Below are 21,094 nucleotides of genomic sequence, written 5' to 3'. Positions count from 1 at the left end.
TGTTGGATTGTTTGATAACCAGTTAGGAAGGCTTTAGGGCACACTCTGAGCTGCTTGCTCAGAAATTCTGAGCTTAAGTATATGGCATTGGGATACAATATTTAAATAAAGAGTTTGTATCCTAAGTCACTTGAGATCTTTTTTTTCTTTACAGTAATACTAGTATATTCTAAAGTGCTGGTGAGCTTGTAAACAATGTGGTAAAGCTTTATAGATCAAGTTATCTTACCACTTTCGAATTCAGTTTTAATAACCAGCATCCATTTATATAGCATATATTTATGATGTTTTAGTGGAAAATGAAACAAATAAAATGAAGCATGGTTTTCCAACCCCCTTTGTAATTTCAATCTTGAGGTTTGGAAATTGTTTTCTTTTTATGGCTGTTGAATTTTTAGAAGAAAAATTAGGAATTTGAAGATTTTTTGGAATTCTTTTATTTTTGCTTAACGAGCAGCATATTTGACCTGCTAAGTATAGTTCTTGCATGTCTGTAAGTGCAATAAAAGATGAAGGGACTTCCAGTTTGTTTTTATGTGTAAAAGTATTAAGAAACTGTTTTTTATTACCCTCCCACATAGTTGGTGATTACATTTTATCTGCAGTCTAGATACATAGGTTCTGTACAGGCAACTCCACACTCTTCCTTTGGGTTGACCTGGAAAATAAAACAACAGCAACAAGGCTCTTTGTTGACACCATCCTGCTACCCTTCCCTCCAACCCAGCCTCCCTGTTGTGGAGCTGACACTGAGCCCTGAGTTATTTATGGAATATGGAGGTCCAGTCCCTGGACTGAAGCTTGACTTGAAAATGTCACTTCCTTGGGTCAAGAGGAATCTCTGGTCCTCTGAAGGCTTTTAGCCTTTATTTTGAGAGTGCAAAATGATAGGTGCAACAGAAAGTAAAGCTCAGCTCAGTAACACCAAAAATGTGCTAAATCATTATGAAATGTGCAATAATTCACAGCCATCTGTATGTTCGTGCTTTTGCACTCCCCTTATGCAAGGGGATTATTTCAGATTTCTGTTATATACTGTGATTTAACTGCATGCTTTAGAACAACGTAAACATAGTCTTCATTATAACAGACAACTAAAAACGGAATACTAGTATTTCCTAGATTGTAATTAAAGAAAATGTAGGTAACAGAAAGCCCAAAGCCTGGATCTAGAGCTCTGGTGTGTTTCTCCAGCCCAAAGAAAGTGGGGCTGTTTGTGTGAACAGGAGCCCAAAAGCCATCACATGGTTCTTTTGCTCCATGGAAGCTGGAAAGGGCTAGCTGGATCCAGTTCTGGGCCTTGCTCTCATCTACAGTGCTGGAGCTGTCCTCTGAGAAAACTGTCTGTTTGCATGTGTCCTCAGCAACCCAGTACTCAAAATGTTGTTGAAAGCAGAAGCAGAGAATCTTGGATTCGGAGGGACCTTACCCGTGGGGTCAGCCAGTCCACCCACTGCAGGCTCTGAATTCCTTCTGCAAAGGCCTTAGTAAGTGGCCGTGCAGAGCCTCCAGAGACAGGGAAACGACTCCCTCCCTGCCAGCTTGGTTGTCTTGAGACCACTGATGCTGACACTGCCTGCTTGTTGCCCTATAATCCTGTGTGATGGCTTTGTGACTCCTGTATCTTCCATGGCCTTGGATGCTCCATAAGATTGAGAATCAATTCTGATTGATTTCTCTCAGTGCTGGACAAATGGACAGGTGCTTGAGCCTATACGTCGTAGTGAAACCCTTCATTACCACGTGAAGGCACGCCAGGCAGAGATGAAAATCAGACAGTTCAGATTGGAGTGACGCTTTGCTGACGTGTCTAGGCCACACCGTGGTGTGTGCTCTGGCATCCTTGCAACTTAATCCACTCTCCTAGTTTGTGACACTCTCTCTTGCTGCCACACTGGGCCTGCCTCTCCTTCTCTGTCATTGTCCTCTCTGATTTGCCTCTTCTCAGCAGATGTGGGCTGTGAATCTTAATATCCACTCCACTTATTATAAAATGTGTCTAACATAAGTGCAAGGGGCACCAGGGGTGGATTTTTAAGAGCTATGGGGTGAGCAGTGTCTTTGCACTTGAAGGAGACGGTGTGTGGCCTCCACTGTGGTTGTTCCAAGCTGTCAAGGGTTTTGACTGCATTCCAGATACATGAGGGCATCAGAGTAAATGATTTCTGGATAAATGAGGTTGGCTTATAGAGTTCTTTTGATAGAATGTACCTTTTTAACTTTCAAGTCAATGCAGTAATGCTAGTAAGGTATTTCTGAGGAGGATCCTGCAGGACATATTTTGACAATGAGTTAGTGCTTGCTTGCAATTAGTACCATGCATTTCTACAAAATTAATGTTCTAGTGCTCTTTTTTTCCTAACGTGATTTAACTAATATGCTTATTATTAATTTACATAGTAAAGCTTCCAAAAGTACATCCACATAAACTTAAACTCAATAGAAGCCAAATTCATAGAAACCCAAAGTTATGAATCAGAAGATGTTTGGGGATTTTTTTAAAAAAACAAATTAGAGTGCCAAAAGAGCTCCAAACAGAGCCTGTATCACAGAGGAGAGAAAGACAGGAATAGGCATGCTGAGACCGATAGAAAAAGGAGGCTTTGCTAGAAAACAGTGGTTTCTTAATTAGAGAGCCACATAGAGGAGAATGGCTTAGGGATTCTGGGTACCTGAGACTGTATCGGTCAAGGCCCCTTGACCACAGAGATACTCAGAGGGAGCCTCTGTGAGGTGGGCTAAGGGGCCCTGTTGAGACCAGCTAATGGGGGTAGTGGGTTGGGCAGCAGCCAGGTTCTTTCCTGGGAAGGCATTTAGAGGCTTAAACCACATAATAATAGTCCACCCACTGAGGAAGTTGCCAAGCCTGAACTTGCTAGGTCTTTTTATTTACTTGAAGAAATTTCTTCAGCCCTAAACGTACAGAGCGCAACTCATTATGCCATACCTTCCCCTTCAACCTCCAACCGTGTAGTTGAGAAAAATACACTGGAATGTAGTCTATTCCTACAGAATAGAAGCAGAGGAGCAATTGTGGGCCCCAAGTTATGAGGGCAGACACTCTCTGAAGAGTTCCCAGCACTCTAAAGTACTCAGCTCCCTGTGTGGGGAGGAGGTGACCTTGAGAATAACAGCCCAGGGCATGGCTTGCCCTCAGTGCAACGGTTGGGGTGGGGGGGCTTGGCTTTGCTGGGGGCTACTACAAGGTGAGAAGAGGAGGCTGGGGGCTGGGAGGGCTCACTTCACACAGCATAGGGGGATGGACTGGGGGACAGGCTGGCCTACCCTTCACACATATGCTGACTGAACACCACCTCATGGGGCAGGTAAAGCCTGTCTGCTGCTGTGAAGCTTACGTTCTTAGGGGTAACAGAGGCATAATAGGTGAACAAGTGTCTTCAGCAATTTCAGGTCATGCTAAAGGATGTGGATAAAAAAGACCGAGTGTAGTGGCTCATGCCTGAAATCCTAGCACTTTGGGAGGCCGAGGTGGGAGGTTTGCTGGATTCCAGGAGTTTAAGACCAGCCTGGGCAACATAGAGAGACACGATCTTTACACAAAATGTTAAAGAAAATTAGCCAGGTGTGGTGTCACGCACCTATAGTCCCAGTTACTCGAGAGGCTGAGGTGGGAGGATGACTTCAGCCCAGGAGTTTGAGGCTGCAGTGAGCTGTGCTTGCACGACCACATTCCAGCCTGGCTGACAGAATGAGACCCTGTCTCAAAAGAATGAAACGAGGTGGCTGGGCACGATGGCTCATGCCTCTAATCCCAGCACTTTGAGAGGCCGAGGCAGGCAGATTACCTGAAGTCAGGAGTTCAGGACCAGGCTGGCCAACATGGTGAAACACCTTCTCTACTTAAAATACAAAAATCAGCCAGCCATGGTGGTGTGAACCTGTAGTCCCAGCTACTCAGGAGGCTGAGGCAGGAGAATCACTTGAACCTGGGAGGTGGAGGTTGCAGTGAGCCAAGATTGCACCACTTCACTCTAGCCTGGGCAACAGAGCGAGACTCCATCTCAGAATAAATAAATAAAAATGAAACAGGGTGATGTGATGGTGACCAAGGGGCTCCTTTAGGTAAAGGAGTCAGGAAGGCATTTTCTATATGAGAATTTCTCTGACCTGAAGGATGAGGTCAGTCCTGTGATGACTGGTTCCAGGTGGCTTTCAGGCAGAAGGAATAACCAATGAGAAGACCCTGAATCATGGATGAACTCTGCCGTGTGAAAAACACTCACGCAACTATAGACCTTAGCATGTGAAGCGCACTGGGCCCAAGAGGGGGTGTCAAGAAAGGAGATCAGAGGGCTTGGCGGAGGCCAGCACAGAAAGCCTGCCGGGACAGGCAGCACCCTGGGCATGATGGGGAGTGATGGAGGCTTGAGAGAAGGAGGGTGCAGTGGTCACTCTGGCTGCAGTTTGGACAATGGACTTCAGAAGGACAAGGCCAGAGCACTTAGGCTATTGTAGTGGTCCAGGGTGATGGACAGAGAGAATGTAAAGGGGCAAGTTTGGGATAGAATTTGAAGGGAGCTCTTGCAGTACTGAGGGTGGATTTGCTGTGGAGATGGGGTGAGGGAAGTGCAGGTGAACCCCTCCCTGTGCTCAGGGTGGTGGGGCCTTGTCCTGAGGTGGGGGCTTTGGAGGGAGCAGGCTAGGAGTGGTAGGTGGAAGGGGGTAAGCATGAATGAAAACTGAGAGTTCTGTTTTGGCCACAGTGAATCTGTTAGCATCTGAGTGGAGATGTCAGGAGATTATATGATGCGTGCTCAGGAGTTTCAGGGCTGGAATGCGATATTTAGCATCTGATCTTAGATGGACTTTCAAACCAGGGCACTGGATGAACTCACCTAGAGAGAGTGTGGAAAGAGAAGGAGAGTAAAGAAGAGTGAACTCAGAGGTCTTCCCACACTGAGAGACTGAGCACCCAAAAGGAACCAATGAAAAAGGAGCCACTCAGGAGACTTTGCTTGCCCAGAGGGAGAGGAAGTTGTTTCTGGAGAGACCAGTTAGTTGTCACATGGTGCTGAGAGTTGAGTAAAAATGGGCAGAGAAGTAACCACTGAATTTGATACCGTGGAGGCCACTGGTGACCTTGACAAGTAATCTATCAAGGTGGTGATGGAAGTCCTATCAAATTGAGCTGAAGAGTCAGAAGGAAGTTAGGAGGTGGAGCCAGGGGCTGTAGCACCTCTTTGAAGACGTTTCCTTATAAAGGGGAGCTGTGCACCTGGGCACTGGCTGGAGAGAGATGTGGAACTGAGGGAAAGACAAATGGTGTGCTTGGTAGGTATGACAGCAGAGGAGAGGGAAGCAAGGGGGTAAAGGGGTTGCATGAATGTGGATGAATGACTTGGGGTGAGTGGTGTTTTTAAGCTATTCTCTGTGGACTGCACAACACAGTTCCCTCTTTGGGCTCCCCCAAATTTACCTATAAATTCTACCCATGTCCCCTAACACTGTGATGTGGGCAGATGCGTCCAAGAGGCACAGAATCTTCCTTGGGCTACAGAACACAGGAAGAAGCTGGAGCTGATTTGCCACAACCAGTGATACAGGCTCAAGGGGTGGGCGAGAGGTCATGGATTGATTGATCTGGTCACTGACTGATTTATTCAGTCAGCAAACACCTTCCAGCTCCCTCTGCACCAAGTGCAGTTCCAGGTCCTGCAGCCACAGTGCAAATAAGCTCCCTCTACCCTTGAAAGTGCATTTTGCCCATAGCGGGATGGGGCCACTGGCAAGCCAGCAGCTTGGGGTGGAATGTACAGCCCAAGGCAACCTTGCTGTTTCTCAGCTGCACAGTTTGAACCCATTTGGAGGAGGGAGTTGGTGTGCAAGTTCCTTTAGGAGGAGGCTTTTGGAAGGTAGTGGAGCCAAGGGTAAGATTGAGGTAGTTGGTGTGCAAGTTCCTGTAGGAGGAGGCTTTGGAAGGAAGTGGAGTCAAGGGCAAGACTGTGGGCAAGTCCCCGTACCAGCACCTAAGGGGCCCCAGAGGCTGACCCAGAAACCCCAAGGCTGCTGCAGCCCCGGGGCTGGTAAAGCTGGAATTAGGAATCTGTGGCCGCTTCAGTTGGGAGGTTTGGGGTTTTCTGTAGGTGAATAACCTGTGACCTCCCTGAGGGCGCATACTGAGGGAGGGGCTTCTGCCTGTGTGAGGGAAGGCCTCTGGGCTTCATGCGGCTCCTGGCAAATGCTGAGCCCTGGATCCAGGGAGCAGGGGTTCTCTGGCTCCAGGCGGCCTTCTCTGCTTGGCTTTAAGAATGGGGGACTTGGTTCCGGTTCCCTTCCACCTAAGCTGGCTGTCGTGACTTTGGATGAATTGTTTAACCTGCTATTTCTGCTTCTTCAACTGGAAAAATAAGAACTGTGCTTATGCCTACCTTACGATGTTATAGTTGGGGTAAAATGAAGATATAATTGATTCAGCAAATGCTTGTGTTTTGAGAGTTGCCAGGTGTGAGTTCTGGAGCCATGCGTCCCGGGTTCACGTCCTGGTTCTGTTTTTTTACTGCGTGACTGCATACAGGGAACTTTGTACCTCAGTTTCCTGATCTGCACCATGGGGATAGTACTAACACCTGCCTTCTGAGGCCTCTAATGAGGGGCTGTGAGGATCTGTGAAGCAATCCGTTTAATCGCTGAGAGTATCTCATCTAGGAAATGCCGGGTGCCAGCTGCGGTTAGGAAGATGCTCTCAGGTGCACAGGGCCTCATTGGCAGCGATGTGATGGTTTTATCTCTTCTGCCAGTTCCGCCTGGTGGTGAAGACAGCGCTGAAGCTGCTGCTCGTCTTTGTAGAGTACTCGGAGTCCAACGCGCCTCTCCTGATTCAGGCTGTCACTGCTGTTGACACGAAAAGAGGTGAGTAGTCCCTGCCCCCTTATGTCGTGAAGGTGATGGTGTCTAATGTAGGGAGGTTTCCGCGTTGTACGTGTTTGAGACAGATTTAAGAATTAACAGAATTCCTGAGATGTGGACTTCCCACTGCAAGAAACATTGTTTAGGATAGTAAGCACACAAAGCTTAGGGCCAGAACGGGGTTTGATAATGAAAGAAAAGTGCTCATGGGCTTACCTGGGAGAGGTCAGATGCTGAGCTTGTCTTTACCTCTACCCAGCTCCTGCCACCGAAACACGGAAGTCCAGCTCCTCCTCCTGTTCTTCCTGTCTTGTTCAAGGTCGCCCTGGCTCCTTCCTCCCCTCCCCTCTATGCTTCATTGCTTAAGACCCCCAGATGTTTCTAGAACCTTCTCCCTAGTAAACATACATGTGCATCATTCTTAGCAAACTATCACAAGGACAAAAAACCAAACACCGCATGTTCTCACTCACAGGTGGGAATTGAACAGTGAGAACACTTGGACACAGGAAGGGGAACATCACACACCGGTGCCTGTCATGGGGTGGGGGGAACAGGGAGGGATAGCATTAGGAGATAGCTAATGTAAATGACGACTTAATGGGTGCAGCACACCAACATGGCACATGTATACATATGTAACAAACCTGCACGTTGTGCACATGTACCCTAGAACTTAAAGTATAATTAAAAACAAAACAAAAAAGAACCTCCCTTCCTCTCTTCCATCCCCTGCCTTGCCTTACTCAGGCCCTCACTATGTTGAACTGATGCTCCTGGCCACCCTCCAAAACAGTTCGGTCACATCCAAAACCTGCCAGTGGCTTCCCAGTGCCTGTAGCATAAAGTCAGTCCCCTGGCTAAGGGGACCCTTCACCTTCAACTCCTGCCCACCTGCCACCGCCTTCTCTCACCCCGGCTGTACCCCCACCCCCTTGCCTTGGGCATGTGCTTTTAAAGCCCATGTATGCACCTGTTCTCTGCTGTGGTGGTGTTGCCCATCCCTGTCTCTCCAAGTTGAGGTTGCCTGCTCAAGGATGGGGTCTCTGTCTCCCAGCGTGGTATCCCAGCACCCTAAATGGCCCAGAGCCAGCAGGCATGCTGCAAACATGTGACGAAGAATGAGCTTCTGCTCTGGTTTACTGTGTAACATGCTGTGGACCCTGTGATATTGGGAAGCCTGGAATTAAAATGCTTCCCAATTAAAATGATTTTTATCCTTTTGTCTTTTGTTGTTTGTTTTCTTCCCCAGTAAGACCCAGGTATTATTATCATCCCCACAAAGACTCAAGAACAAAAACTTGACAATCCTTTTTCTTTTTATGATTGTAATTGTAATACTACTGTTATAAAAACTTGGGAAAAGGTTAAAGAAGACAAAACAAATTCACCTCTAATCTCGACAAAGATAATCACTGTTAACCTGTTGGTGTATTTCCTTATAGTTGCGTGTGTGTGCATGCACACTTATGCATAAAGCAGCCAGGATGTGTCAGGAAGAAACGGGCGGCCTACATTGTACTTTTGATTCGAACCAGTTGTGTCTGTGATTTGGCATTACTCAGACCCACCTTTGAATGCTGAATCCAAATGTGAAAGAAAGTAGCTTGAGTTATTTTAGAAGTTTAAATGAAAGTTAATGAAAAACATCCAGGACCTTTAACGGGGGCTCCTATACCCATGAACACGCAGGCAGATGTCGGCACTAGGCATGGCTGATGGCAGGCCAGGAGGCAACTTGAGGTCTCTTTGTTGCGCGTATGTGAGGGAGACAAACTCTAGTACATGGTCAGGGGCTGTGAGTCTGGAAGGTCTTTCCCAGGCTGAGGCAAGTTTCTTCTGCCACAGCATGTTGTCCTCTGCTGCTAGGTAGAAAGACCCTTATGGCCAAGAGTAGATCATGGGGCCAGTCTAGAATCCTTGATAAGGAATGCCGATGGCACAGAAACCAGGTCTAGCTTTTCCAAGGCTAGTCAATTAGGTTTAAGGCCAGCAGTGTGTGTTTTGGCAGCTGGTAGGCAGCAGCGCCTCTCCTTCATCCTTGGAGGATTTGTATTTCATCCCTTAACTCTGGCGGTTGCTTTAGGACAACTAAACTCTTGATCTTCCTGTCCTAAGCTTCAGGTAACCCCAGGGCCCTTGCTATGGGTGTGAGTTAGAGGGCCAACTTCTCATGAGCCGGGTTTTCCTTTGGCTTTGCTGAGCTGGCAGCTCAGAGTTCCCTTCCTTGAACTTCATATCCCATGAAGGGAATGTTGTGATGGATGAGGGAGTGATCTTGAAATGAGCCCAGGCCTTTGTATACCATATCCAAGACTCCATCCATAGCCCCGTCCAGAGATTCTCATCTGCCAGACCAAGTCTCTCCATCGAGATAAAACAATGGCCATCTTTTCCTGATTAGTAAAAATAATTTTTAAAAAAGCTGATGAATTGTCTTCTTAGCTTTATGGGTTGTTGTTGTTTTGTTTTGTTTTGTTTTTTGTTTTGAGACAGAGTCTCGCTCTGTTGCCCAGGCTGGAGTGCAGTGGCGCGATCTCGGCTCACTGCAAGCTCTGCCTCCCGGGTTCACGCCATTTTCCTGCCTCAGCCACCTGAGTAGCTGGGACTACAGGTGCCCACTACCACGCCTGGCTAATTTTTTATATTTTTAGTAGAGACAGAGTTTCAGCGTGTTAACTAGGATGGTCTTGATCTCCTGACCTTGTGATGCGCCCGCCTTGGCCTCCCAAAGTGTTGGGATTACAGGCATGAGCCACTACGCCCAGCCAGCTTTATGGATTTTGTCTATAAAATTTCTTGCCGGGCGTGGTGGCTCACGTCTGTAATCCCAGCACTTTGGGAGGCCGAGGTGGGCAGATCATGAGGTCAGGAGATCGAGACCATGGTGAAACCCCATCTCTACTAAAAATACAAAAAATTAGCCAGGCGAGGTGGCGGGCGACTGTAGTCCCAGCTACTCGGGAGGCTGAGGCAGGAGAACGGCGTGAACCCGGAAGGCCGAGCTTGCAGTGAGCTGAGATCGCGCCACTGCACTCCAGCCTGGGCAACAGAGAGAGACTCCATCCCAAAAAATAATAATAATAATTTCTTAAACCTTTGGCAACTGCTGTTGTCTGTCTGCCACTGAGCACTAGCAGCTGGGAAAAAAAAAAAAAAGGAATGTCACTAATGGAAAAACTCAGAAATAGCTTATCATGTGTGGCTCAATAGCATGTTTCTTTATGGACATGTGTGGTCTTGGCTGTGATTTTATAATGCATACATATAACATCATCCTATTTTACTGCTAGTAAAATTGTTCTGAATCCTATGATGGCATTAAACGTATAAATGTGCCGTGGTGTTCTGCAGAGAGCAACATGACTTCCAGGTGTGTTTCCACCTAGCGGGTTTAGAAGCAGCTCTCCAGCTCCCTCTCAACTGGGTGAGAGAGCAGACAGGTGCCAGAGGTGAGTTAGGGTAAACTGAGCATATCCATTTGTGCACAAGTTCATAAATCATAAATGTTACTTCTCAAAGTGGCTTTAGACTCATTCCTCAGCAGGGACGAATGGACATATAAGCAGTTGTCTTTTTGAATAGTTTCTTTTGGATAATGAAAACTGTCAGATTTAAGGAATCAGCAAGAAAACCAACAAACTACCAGTCCTCAGAAATCATTACTACCTAAAGCAAATGAAGTTGTCCAGAACAAATTCCTTTGGTTGCATTATAAATACAAACATCACGCGTGCTGCACGTGGGCTAACCAGAAGGCTCATTCTGCAGTGTGGGCAATTTGGTCTGTGGCCAAGAGTGAGCCAGTTAGCAGGGCTAAAAACCATAGGGGTTAAAGTCCATCATAAGGAGTGATCAGTGTTTATGAAGAAGGAAAATTTAAAATGCTCCATTGGACCCAGGCAATTGCACTTTTGCTCAGGGCCTAAAATAAAAAGGTAGACTCAAGCTCATCTGTGGGGCATGGTATGGTATTAATATCAGACCACTGGATCTTCTTCTCTTTGCTTGCATCTTTAAGTCACTTTCCCTTTCTCATGGCCAGGGCCTGGCAGCAAGAGAGAAAGGCTCATGGGAGCCCTTAGAGAGCCTTGCTTTGTCATTTTGCCATATCAGAGACTCCCTTTCCTTGAGGTCTTCCCTGTGGTGGTTGACAGGAAATTAATTGACACCCCTCTGCTGTCTGGATGCGGAGTCCTTCCTTCTAAGTGAACAGGTTTGCCTGTCTCACAGAGGGTGAGGCGAGTGACCAGAGAGGATAACGCATGTTGAAATTTGTCCTAAATCTTGAGTCTCACTAATTTGGCTCAGCATAGCTCTTGAAGTAGTTCAATTTTTCATCTGATAATTCTTAAACATATGTATCACTCATGATTAGCAGAGAAAAAATTCATCCTTTCAAGCGATCCCATCTCTGCTTTCTGCTTAAGAGTATATTGATCTGTGAAGATCGTGTAAAGTGTAGTGGAAGCTACAGGTTGACAGAACTCAAGCTCTCTTTCCACCGTTATTTATAGCAGAAGCATCTACATTGAGTGTGTTTATGTAGTATGTGGAAGGACATGGAATGTGCTGTGAGGAGCTTCTGTTTGAGTGTTAGACCAACCGATGTCCGAGGCACTGAGCTAAATATCTTATTTTCCTTTGGATTTAATGTGGAGATTTAGGAAAGTAAGAGGGGAGAAGTACTGAGCAATTGATTCTATGTGTATTTATTTATCTGGGTTAAGAGACGACTGGCCGGGGAGTTAGTGCAGCTGGTCCGCCCGGGGGTAAACTGGGTGTCTCCACCAACCACCACCCATTACAATTACAGCTACTGATATTTGGGTATCTATCATGTAACAGACACAACTCTAAACATTTTTCACATAAGACCCATTTTTTTCGGCACATATTTGAGTATCTATTGTGTGCTTGCAGTCATCAGGAAAAAAGGCTGTCACAGAACCAGTATTTGGGGTGGGGGTGGGGGGCAGTGGAGTTGGAGAGAGACAGATGACAATGATTAAGTATTGTCTTCTAATGTACTCCAGCAGCATTAAGGAAAAAAGACAAAGTGCTTTATCTCAATGACAATTCTCAGTAATCCTATAAGGTAAGTACAGTCACCCCAGAGACCTTAGGAACTCTAGATGAGCTTCCTGAGCCCCTCCATTCCACTCCTTTGGGGTCCAGTTTCCTTCTCTGTTATGTGAAGGGCTAGCATTATATGGTTTATGATTCCAGTACAGGAACCCTGTCCTCCACAAAACACACACGCACACACACACACATATGCATACATACACACACACATTGTAGGGAGTTAGCAAAGGCAATGAGGGGAGTGAGTGGACCCCATAATTCTGACAGGAGCTCCTAGGAAACGTGCAAGTGCTGGTGTTGAACACAGGCCTAGCCTGAGGTCTGCCAAGGCTATTTTTGTTGAACCAAATGTTTCTTCCCTTTCACCTTCATTCTGGTAAATATTTCTGATTTTCTGCCCCCAAACAATAAAAAGAATGAACATCCATCCTAAGAGTATACAAATAGATAGATGCACATTTCCAGACTTAAAATCCTTAAACAGTAATAAGAGACCCAGATAACACAGCTGAAAAACACATTTTTCAGTTAAATTAAGCCAGTGTTTGAGTGTTCTTATTATAAAGGAGTAGATGCACACAAGTGCATGTGTCTGTTTAAGGGGAGTACGAATGTAGTCTGGCTACCTCTCCCTCTCTCTCTGGGATGCCTGCCGTTGTTCCTTGGCCTTTGCTCCCCCAGGACCTGTTGCACATCTTTGGCTCCAGAGTAAGCAACCAAAAGGAGTTCTGGGTCCATTAGCACCACTAGAAAGTCTTAGTTTCGATACTTTCTCCCTTGCACATTCTTCCTTTGAATCATGCATGGGCAACTCACTAGAACATGTGTTTTATACAAAATGTGAATGTTAGAAGCTGCCCCTGTTATAAATACAAACGGCGGCATCCAGATCTCTTAAACTGGACAGTGAGACCCAAGGCCTGCTGATGAGATTGATTGACTGTCTTGAGGGCTGAGATGGTTACTTTGTGGGAGTTGGAAGAACAACTACACTGTGGTGTGGACTTCAAAGTAGTTTGATAATCAATATCAGCAAGGAGATAATTCAGTAGTTAGCAGGTGAAAGAGGTGAAAGAACATATCTTAGTGCTCAGTTAGCAAGGGTCATAGAAGATTGCCCAGTTCTGACTGGCTGGGCAACTAGCCAAAGCAAAAGGCTTTCTGTTCACTTAGGAAAGCCAGAAGATCTCCACATTGAGCTACATTTGTGTCTTTTACATCTTGTAGTAAGTAGGTACCTATTCTTTGTTTAATCCTCTTAAACAAATCCCCTTAAATCCCGTCTTCTCTGCTTTCCTTGCTGTGTGCATCTGCTTCCTGGTTCTTTTAAAATTGCTTCAGCTTAACCCACTTCATGCCTTCTCAGAGATCTCCATTCATTATTCAGCAGACATTTTACTGAGCATGTACTGTATGCCAGGCACTGTCCTAAGAGCATGGAGATCAATAAGACAGATCCTATCATGGTCCTTGGGAAACTTTTGTTCTCAAGGCCAAAATCAGCTCTGACATAGCCCATCCAAGGACCAGCATTTGGAAACCACTGCATTTAGGTTATTTCCAAGTTCACTTCTCTCAAGCAAAAATAAGCAATATCCCTTTTAGATCTGTATAGAGAAAGCAGGAAAGAGCTTCATGTTGCAAACCACCAAGCCAAGGACAAGGCAATTCTCATTTCACTTCAAATATTCATCTTGGGCCTAGAAAACCATATCAAGGTGTTGTGTGCCCCTTTTTGGTCTTGCCCTTGGCTTAGTGATCCTGAATGTGAATGTGGAATATCTCCTGTCCCTCCTAGAGCCTGGAAATAACCACCCATAAGCCTTCTCCTGCAGAGCCCAGGCAGAAGCCACCTCTTGTGCCAAGTCCTCTGCAATCATCCCGGCTGCAAGAGACCTCACTTGCACAGTGACAGGCTTAGCTGCATGCTTGGACACTTCTCAGCCATTGCTCTTTGCTGGTGGTGTCTGTTCTTGGGATTATGCCTAGCTGCTCCATTCGATTATAAATCTATTGAGGGCAACTGCCCAATAGACCTTGTACCTAGCTGATACTTAAACAGTATTTGTGCCCTGATGGAGTAGATGTAATATGCTTCTGTTCTTGAGATATTTGCTAGATGGGCATGTCACTTATTTCTTGGAGTCACTGCTAGAGGGATGTTGAGATCTTCCACATCCCCTTTTCTTCTGTGCTGAAGGATATTCAGAGAATACTTACCAAGAGTTTTCTGCCCTGGGGGAAATGTATGGCCTATAGAATTGCAGTGATTGGATTTTTAAAAATTACATATTTAATACGAAGAAATTTTTAAGTAGGTAGGCATCCAGACACTGAAGGGTATACAATGCTCTTGTCAAAAGGACAAGGGTGATGTGAGATAGGGTTCCCTACTAAGAAATATTCTCAATTAGAAGCATACTCAAATCCATCCTAAGGATAATGTCACACATTGAAATTTGACGACTGAAAGAAGCTGCCATCACTGGATACATCCTTGGATAATAAACTATGATGTGAGTTAGATAAAGAATGTTGATGAATTGCTGTTTCTAATGATTTTTGCTTTACTCACAGGGGTCAAACCTTGGTCAAATATCATGGAAATCCTGGAGGAAAAAGATGGAGTTGATACAGAGCTACTGGTTTATGCAATGACTTTGGTGAACAAGGTTGGTTGACTGTGTTATGGATATGTTTAGATATGTTTAACATATAACATATGTATAACTTATAAGAGGAAAAGAGATACAGAGGGAAGACGATGTGAACATGCAAGGAAGACAGCCACGTGAGGACAGGCAGAGGTCAGAACGATGCATCTACAAGCCAGGGAACGCTACGGATTGCTGGCTGCCGATTGAGGATGAAGCAAAGACAGACTTCCGGTAGAGCCTTCAGGGAAAGCATGGCCCTGGTGACACCTTAATATCAGACTTCTAGTCTTTCAAACTGTGAGAGAATACGTTTCTGTTATTTTAAGCCACCTAGTTTGTGGTACTTTCTTACAGTAGCCATAGGGAATTAATACATTGTGAAAATCTAAAATTTTCCCTCTGAATAAGAGCCACATCATGTGGACACCCATCGTGGTGGCTGGAACCATGGCTGCAGTGTGCACTACAGGAGAAAATCCTTTATGCAACCTGTGGGGTGGATGCGTGCAGGTGTGCCTGCTTGTGAAGGCCTGTAGGTGCCTACATGTGTTCATGCTTTGGTCTTTTCTAGTAAAACCAGAAAGGTTTTACTAAATTTAAAAATAATAATAATTATTATTATTATTATTATTTGAGACGGAGTCTCACTTTCTTGCCCAGGCTGAAGTGCAGTGGCACGATCTCGGCTCACTGCAGCCTCTGCCTCCCAGGTTCAAGAGATCCTCCTGCCTTAGCCCCCTAGTAGCTGGGATTATAAGCAGCCTGGCTAATTTTTGTGTTTTTCATAGAAACGGGGTTTCACCATGTTGGCTAGGCTGGTCTTGAACTCCTGACCTCGGGTGATCCACCCACCTCGGCCTCCCAAAGCGTTGGGATTACAGGCATGAGCCATCACACCCAGCCAAAATTATTTTTTAAAATCATTTTTCCTTGAGGGAATATAAATTATGAAGTTTTACCCTAAGAAAATAGTTCACATGTCAGGAAGACACGAGGTACACGTGTTCCACTGCATATTGAAGTTGGACTCTTGAGCTGAGATAAGGAATCCTGGGGGTAGGTCCCACTTGTCTTATGTGATGGTGACCACACCTGGTGCTCTCATTCCTGCTGTTGCGTCCCTCCCTGATCACCACCTTGTAGGGCAGTATTGGTCCTTGGTGCCCACCCCCAGAGGTGCTGCTTTGAAACAATGGGGCCCATGCTGACCCAGGACAGGCCCAGTCTTAGGTCTGGAGTTTCTCTATTTGGATCACCATGCCTTAGAGCACAGGTACCTCACCAGCGCCCCCCCATGGACCTTCCTTGTACTCTCCATACACGCTCACGCTGGGCGTGAGCCTGCGGGACCATCTGTAGTGATGGTTAGGGCTTTAGAAACATCCAGAGTCCCTTCCTGAAATACAAGTGGAGAAACACTTTCCCTGATAAACTGGGGATAAATCTGTAGAAAGCAGTATAATTATGAAGAGCAGCTTTTCCTACTAGATAGTAAAATGTGCAAACTCTGAGAATTACAACAATGTGGTCTGGCCCTTTCCTCAGCAGACAGATGATTGGCGCAGAGGAGCTCTGAAAGAGACCTCAGTGTATAGAACAACTCACTGTACAGTTAACATTGGTGGGGACGGGTTGGCTACTGATTGGAGAGGTGTTGTTAAATGGAAGTAAACAAAAACATACTTTGACCATATACCACAGTAAGCCCTGGAGAGCTTAAAGCATTTAATGGAACATATCAAACTGCAGGGAGAAAAAGAGAAATGAAGACTCATTAGTCTCTGGTTGGTAACGTTTATTTTGATAATAAAACCAGTGAAAAAGGTTCCAGAGGAAGAGATTTAACTATTTTACTGCATAAAATTTTAAAAGATCTTATTTATAAAATGAAAATCACAAATTATAACTAAATGCAAATGACAAACTGGGAGATTATTTACAAAAAGAAAGGTAAAAAATGATATTATCCTAAATATATTTTGAATTCAGTAGAAAAATGAAAGACATTAAACCAACTAAGAACAAAAGAAATACATAAGAAAACAACAAGACATATTTCTCAGGTCACATTGGCAATGATTGTCTTTTAATGAAATATCATTTGTTGATGAACACCCAGGAAACTCCTATAACCCTGGTGGGAAATGGGCACAACTTTTCTGAAGCATAATCCGAAGAATTCTGCTTTTATTTTCAAATCTTTTTGTGAGCTCATTTTACCATTTGATTTGAAGCAATTTTCTGTTGGTTTCTAAGGATTAAGGTCATCTATTTCCTGTCCTTTTTAGTCATTAACATTGTACTGGAAAACACTGAATTCAGCAAAAATGGAATTCTCACGCTGGCACAGTGTTCCCCATTGTAACATTATTTTATTGATAAGGCCATTCCCACATGTTCTTATGATCATACCAGTACCCACACAATGTGGGTACTTTGTTGCTATTCACTGGCAGGGACCCAGTGCCTGTCACCCTCTGCTTGGCATTTTGTGGCATTTGATGTCCAGGAATCCCTCACTTGCTCTTTCTCATCTGGCAGTTCTTTCTCATCCTTTGTTAGTTCTAGCCAAGGAGACATCCAGAAAGATCCTTGAGGTCATTCATTCAAATGTAATCCTTTCCTTAACTAATTTATGCCTAGTGTTCCATTATTGGAACGCTAAGCTTGTGCGAGTTATTTATATCCTTCTTCTCAAGGTCATCGCCAAGGTCTGATTTTTCACACAAAAAAATTTGCAACCTCTGGCATAAATGGGTTAAACAAGTCAACAGACCACCAGCGCTCATGCCAGGTTTGTTTTGTTTTGTTATATTGTAGTACTGCATATTGCCCAATGAGTAAACTCCTCTGAGATACCAAACAAAATAACAAAATGTTAATCTGGGTCTGGAAAACATTCAGACTGTGAAATCTGGGAAATTATATTACAAGTTGGGTTTTTTCTAACTATTGATTTCAACAAAATAAAGGCCCTTAATAATATAGAATTTTTAAAAATGGACATTTCCATGACAAAACAATGACACTAAGTCCTATCCTGGTTACTGTTCTAAAACTGATTACCTTGTGAAATAGGATGAAGCAGACTGGGGATGGGAGGTAGAATGAGTAACAAGAGGGGTTACCGTGAGGCCGGCTTAGGGTATTCAGGGAAAGCAGGACCCTAGGGAGCCATGGGGAGAGGAGTTGTTCAGTGGGGCTAGGGGATAACTAACCTGGATGGTACATGCTGAGTAGTTGCCTTTGTTTTTACATTTACTTTTATTGTTTTAAAATTATTGCCTTAGTCCATTTTGTGTTGCTGTAACTGAATACCACAGACTGGGTAATTTATAAAGAAATCGATTTCTCACAGTTTTGGAGACTGGGAAGTTCAATATCAAGGTATCAAGGTCCTGGCATCTTGTGAGGACCTCTTTGCTGTGCCATCCATGGTAGAGGGCAAGGGGGTTGTAGGGGAAGAGAGAAGAAGGGGGTGAAACTTATGCTCTATTAGGAACCTATTCCTGCAGTAAGTAATCCACTCCTGAGATAATGGCATTCATCCAATTTACCTCCTTTCAACACTGTTGCTTTGGGGATTATGTTTCTAACGCATGAACTTTGGGGGACATATTAAAACCATAGCATTCTGCCCCCGGTCCCCAAAATTCATGTCCTCCTCATGTGCAAGATATATCCATTCCATCCCAATAGCCCCAAGGTCTTGATGAATTCCAGTACAAACTCAAAATCCCAAATCCAGAGTCTCATCAGAATCAGGTATAGGTAAGACTCAAGGCACGATTCATCCTGAGGCAAATTTCCCTTTAGCTGTGAGTCTGAAATCAAACAAGTTACCTACTTCCAAAATACATTGTTGGAACTGGCATAGATGTTCACATTCCAAAAGGCAGAAATAGGCAAGAAGAAAAGGGTAACTAGTTCCAAGTCCAAACCCCGAGAGAGAAAAAAACAATATTAAGTCTTAAGACTCTAGAATAGTCTCTTTTGACTCCATGTCCCACATCCTGGGCACCGTGGGGTTGGGCCCACAAGGCCTCAGGCAGTCCCATCCCTATGGCTTTGCTGGGCTCAGCCCACACTTCAGCTCTCCTAGGTTGGAGCTTTTGCCTACAGCTTTCCTGGGCTGGATTGCACACTGGTAGCTCTACAGTTTTAGGGTCTTGAGGGCTGCCTCGCTCCCATGGCTCCACTAGGCATTGCCCTACTGGGGACTCTCCACAGTGGCTTCACCCATGACCAGTCTCTTCCTGGGACCTGAGGCTGTCCACAACCTTCTTTTAGCTCTAGGTTGAGGTCACCACGGCTCCACAGCTCTTATATATTCCACACCTGCAGAATGAGCACCGTGTGTTTTACGGCTTGTACCTTCCAGAGCAGCAAGGCCTGCTTGAGTCACAGCTGGGGTGGCCAAAAAATCCTGCACCAGAATTCTGGGAGCAGGATCCTGAGTGGCCCTGAGCAGTGAATGCTGAGGTACCGCTGTTGCTTGTCCAGAAACCTGGCCCTCAAGGTCCTAGCTTGGTTAGAAGGTCTCTGAAATGCCTTTGGAGTTTTTCTCCCATCGTCTTGGTGAAGAACACTGGCTCCCTTCTATCCATACTATAATCCTTTTAGCAAATGGTCACTTGGCTCTGCCTTTGGTTTGCTTTCCAAAAGGTGTCTTTTCACTCTTTACAGGGCCAAGCTGTGACTTTTTCAGATTTTTCTACTCTACTTTCCTTTTAATAAACTCCATATTTATATCACTTCTCTCCTCTTGCATCTTCCTATATGCAATTAGAAGTAACCATACAACTCCTTCAATATTTTGCTTAGAATTTTTTTTCACCAGATATCCCAGTTCATTGCTCTTAAATTCTCTTTCATTAGAGCCCTAGGACATGGACATAGTTCAGCAAAGTTCTTGCCACTTTAAAACAAGGATGGTTTTTATTCCAGTTTCTAATACCTTGATTCTCATTTCCATCTGAGACCTCTTCAGAATTGGCTTTACCATTTGTATTTCTACCAACCACTTCAGCAGTCTCTAAGAAGGCTCTGACTTTTCCTATAACTATTCTCTTCTGAGCTCCCACCAGAGTCAACCAGATAATGCTCTAGGCAATCTAGGCTTTTTCTAGCTTGCTTCTCCAAATTTTTCTGGCCTCTACCTATTACCCAATTCCAAAGCTGCTTTCACGTTTTCAGTTATTTGTTATAGCAACAGCCCACTTCTCTGTATCAATTTTATGTCTTTGTTTGGTGTTGCTATAACAGAATACCACAGGCTGGGTAATTTATAGAGGAAAGAAATACTCACGGTTCTTGAGGCTGGGAGTCCAATATCAAGGTGCCGGCATCTGGCCAGGCCCTTCTTTCTGTGCTATCCCATAGTGGGATACAGAGGGTGACAAGGGTTGTAGGGAAGATAAGATGGCTGAACTATCCTTTTACTGGGAAACGCCTCCCACAATAATTACCCCAGTCCTGAGATAACAGGACTAATCCATTCATTACCTGATCACTACTTTAAGGTTCTCCCTTCCAACACTGCTGTATTGGGGTGTAAGTTTTGGTGGGGGGCACATTCAAACCATAACAGTGCACCTTTTAGAATATAGCTATATGAGTTTTAACACATACATGGAGATGGATCACCTTCACAATTAGAATACAGACTAATAATAACATAGTATTCCCCCATGTTATCCTTTTATAGTGACATTCTGACCTCCTGTATGTAATCCTGAGAAACCACTGATTTATTCTCTTATCACTGTAATTTTGTCTTTTCAAGAATGTCAGATGGAATCATACAGTAAGTAACCCTTTGAGGCTGGCTTCTGTCAGTATAATGCCTTTTGAGATTCATCTTTTATTGCATATATTAATATATGCAATATATTAATTAATTCCTTTCCACTGCCGTGTAGTATTCCTTGTAGAGATGCATATGTGCTTACCCACTCACCTGTTGAAGGAGATTTGTGTGTATATAGCTTTTGGCTTCCACAGATAGCGCTGCTATGAACATTCGCGTACCGGCTTTGCCACAATGGTTTTATCCTATTAGAAAGACTTGGTGGAATCAATGAAAACCCAGGGAGGGGGAAGAATGTCCTTTAGGAAGAATTTCCCCCTCTGAGAGAGACCTGTGAAGATTTACTTGTCACAGGCCTTGTCAAGACAAAGTCTAAGAGAAAACAGGAGGAGGGATACCAAGTGTCAGCTACGCTCGGCACCTTTAATGTCTGAGGGTGAATGTATCAGCAAACCTTTACCTCGCAGACTTTTCTGGTGAAGCTGCCATTTTTGTCGGAAGTGGACAACTTAGCAGCAGGGTGGCTGCAGGGTGGAACTGGGAGGGGAGGCCCAGGGACAAGTGGGAGTGTGGTAGAATTTACTGAGCCCATTAGAGAATCAACCAAAAAAAAATGAATTTTTAAAAAGATGTATAGCACCCTCTTGCACAGCTGGAAAAAGAAGCTGCATTT

The 21,094-nt window shown here is 44.7% G+C and overlaps 3 protein-coding genes across 9 annotated transcripts in view; 2 read left to right on the top strand and 1 right to left on the bottom strand.

The window, feature by feature from the left end:
- Positions 1-21,094, top strand: part of KIAA1328 (KIAA1328 ortholog) — a 912,897-nt gene that overhangs the window by 258,946 nt on the left and 632,857 nt on the right. The window lies entirely within an intron of this gene.
- The window catches only part of FHOD3 (formin homology 2 domain containing 3), a 490,096-nt gene that overhangs the window by 296,823 nt on the left and 172,179 nt on the right, over positions 1-21,094 (top strand). For 4 of the 7 annotated variants that reach the window (XM_050767201.1, XM_050767200.1, XM_050767199.1 and 1 more), the window contains exons 7-9: positions 6,759-6,870; positions 14,533-14,627; positions 20,398-20,418. In XM_050767201.1, the coding sequence (XP_050623158.1) occupies positions 6,759-6,870; positions 14,533-14,627; positions 20,398-20,418 (228 nt within the window). The remainder of the gene's footprint in view (positions 1-6,758; positions 6,871-14,532; positions 14,628-20,397; positions 20,419-21,094) is intronic. The other 3 variants (XM_050767203.1, XM_050767202.1, XM_050767198.1) reach the window with 1 other exon arrangement.
- RPRD1A (regulation of nuclear pre-mRNA domain containing 1A) overlaps positions 1-21,094 on the bottom strand; it is a 711,886-nt gene that overhangs the window by 563,384 nt on the left and 127,408 nt on the right. The gene's annotated exons all lie outside the window — the stretch shown is intronic.

The sequence above is a fragment of the Macaca thibetana genome, chromosome 18 (genome assembly GCF_024542745.1).
Source record: "Macaca thibetana thibetana isolate TM-01 chromosome 18, ASM2454274v1, whole genome shotgun sequence".
NCBI lineage: Eukaryota > Metazoa > Chordata > Mammalia > Primates > Cercopithecidae > Macaca > Macaca thibetana.
This window is presented reverse-complemented; position numbering and strand designations above follow the sequence as displayed.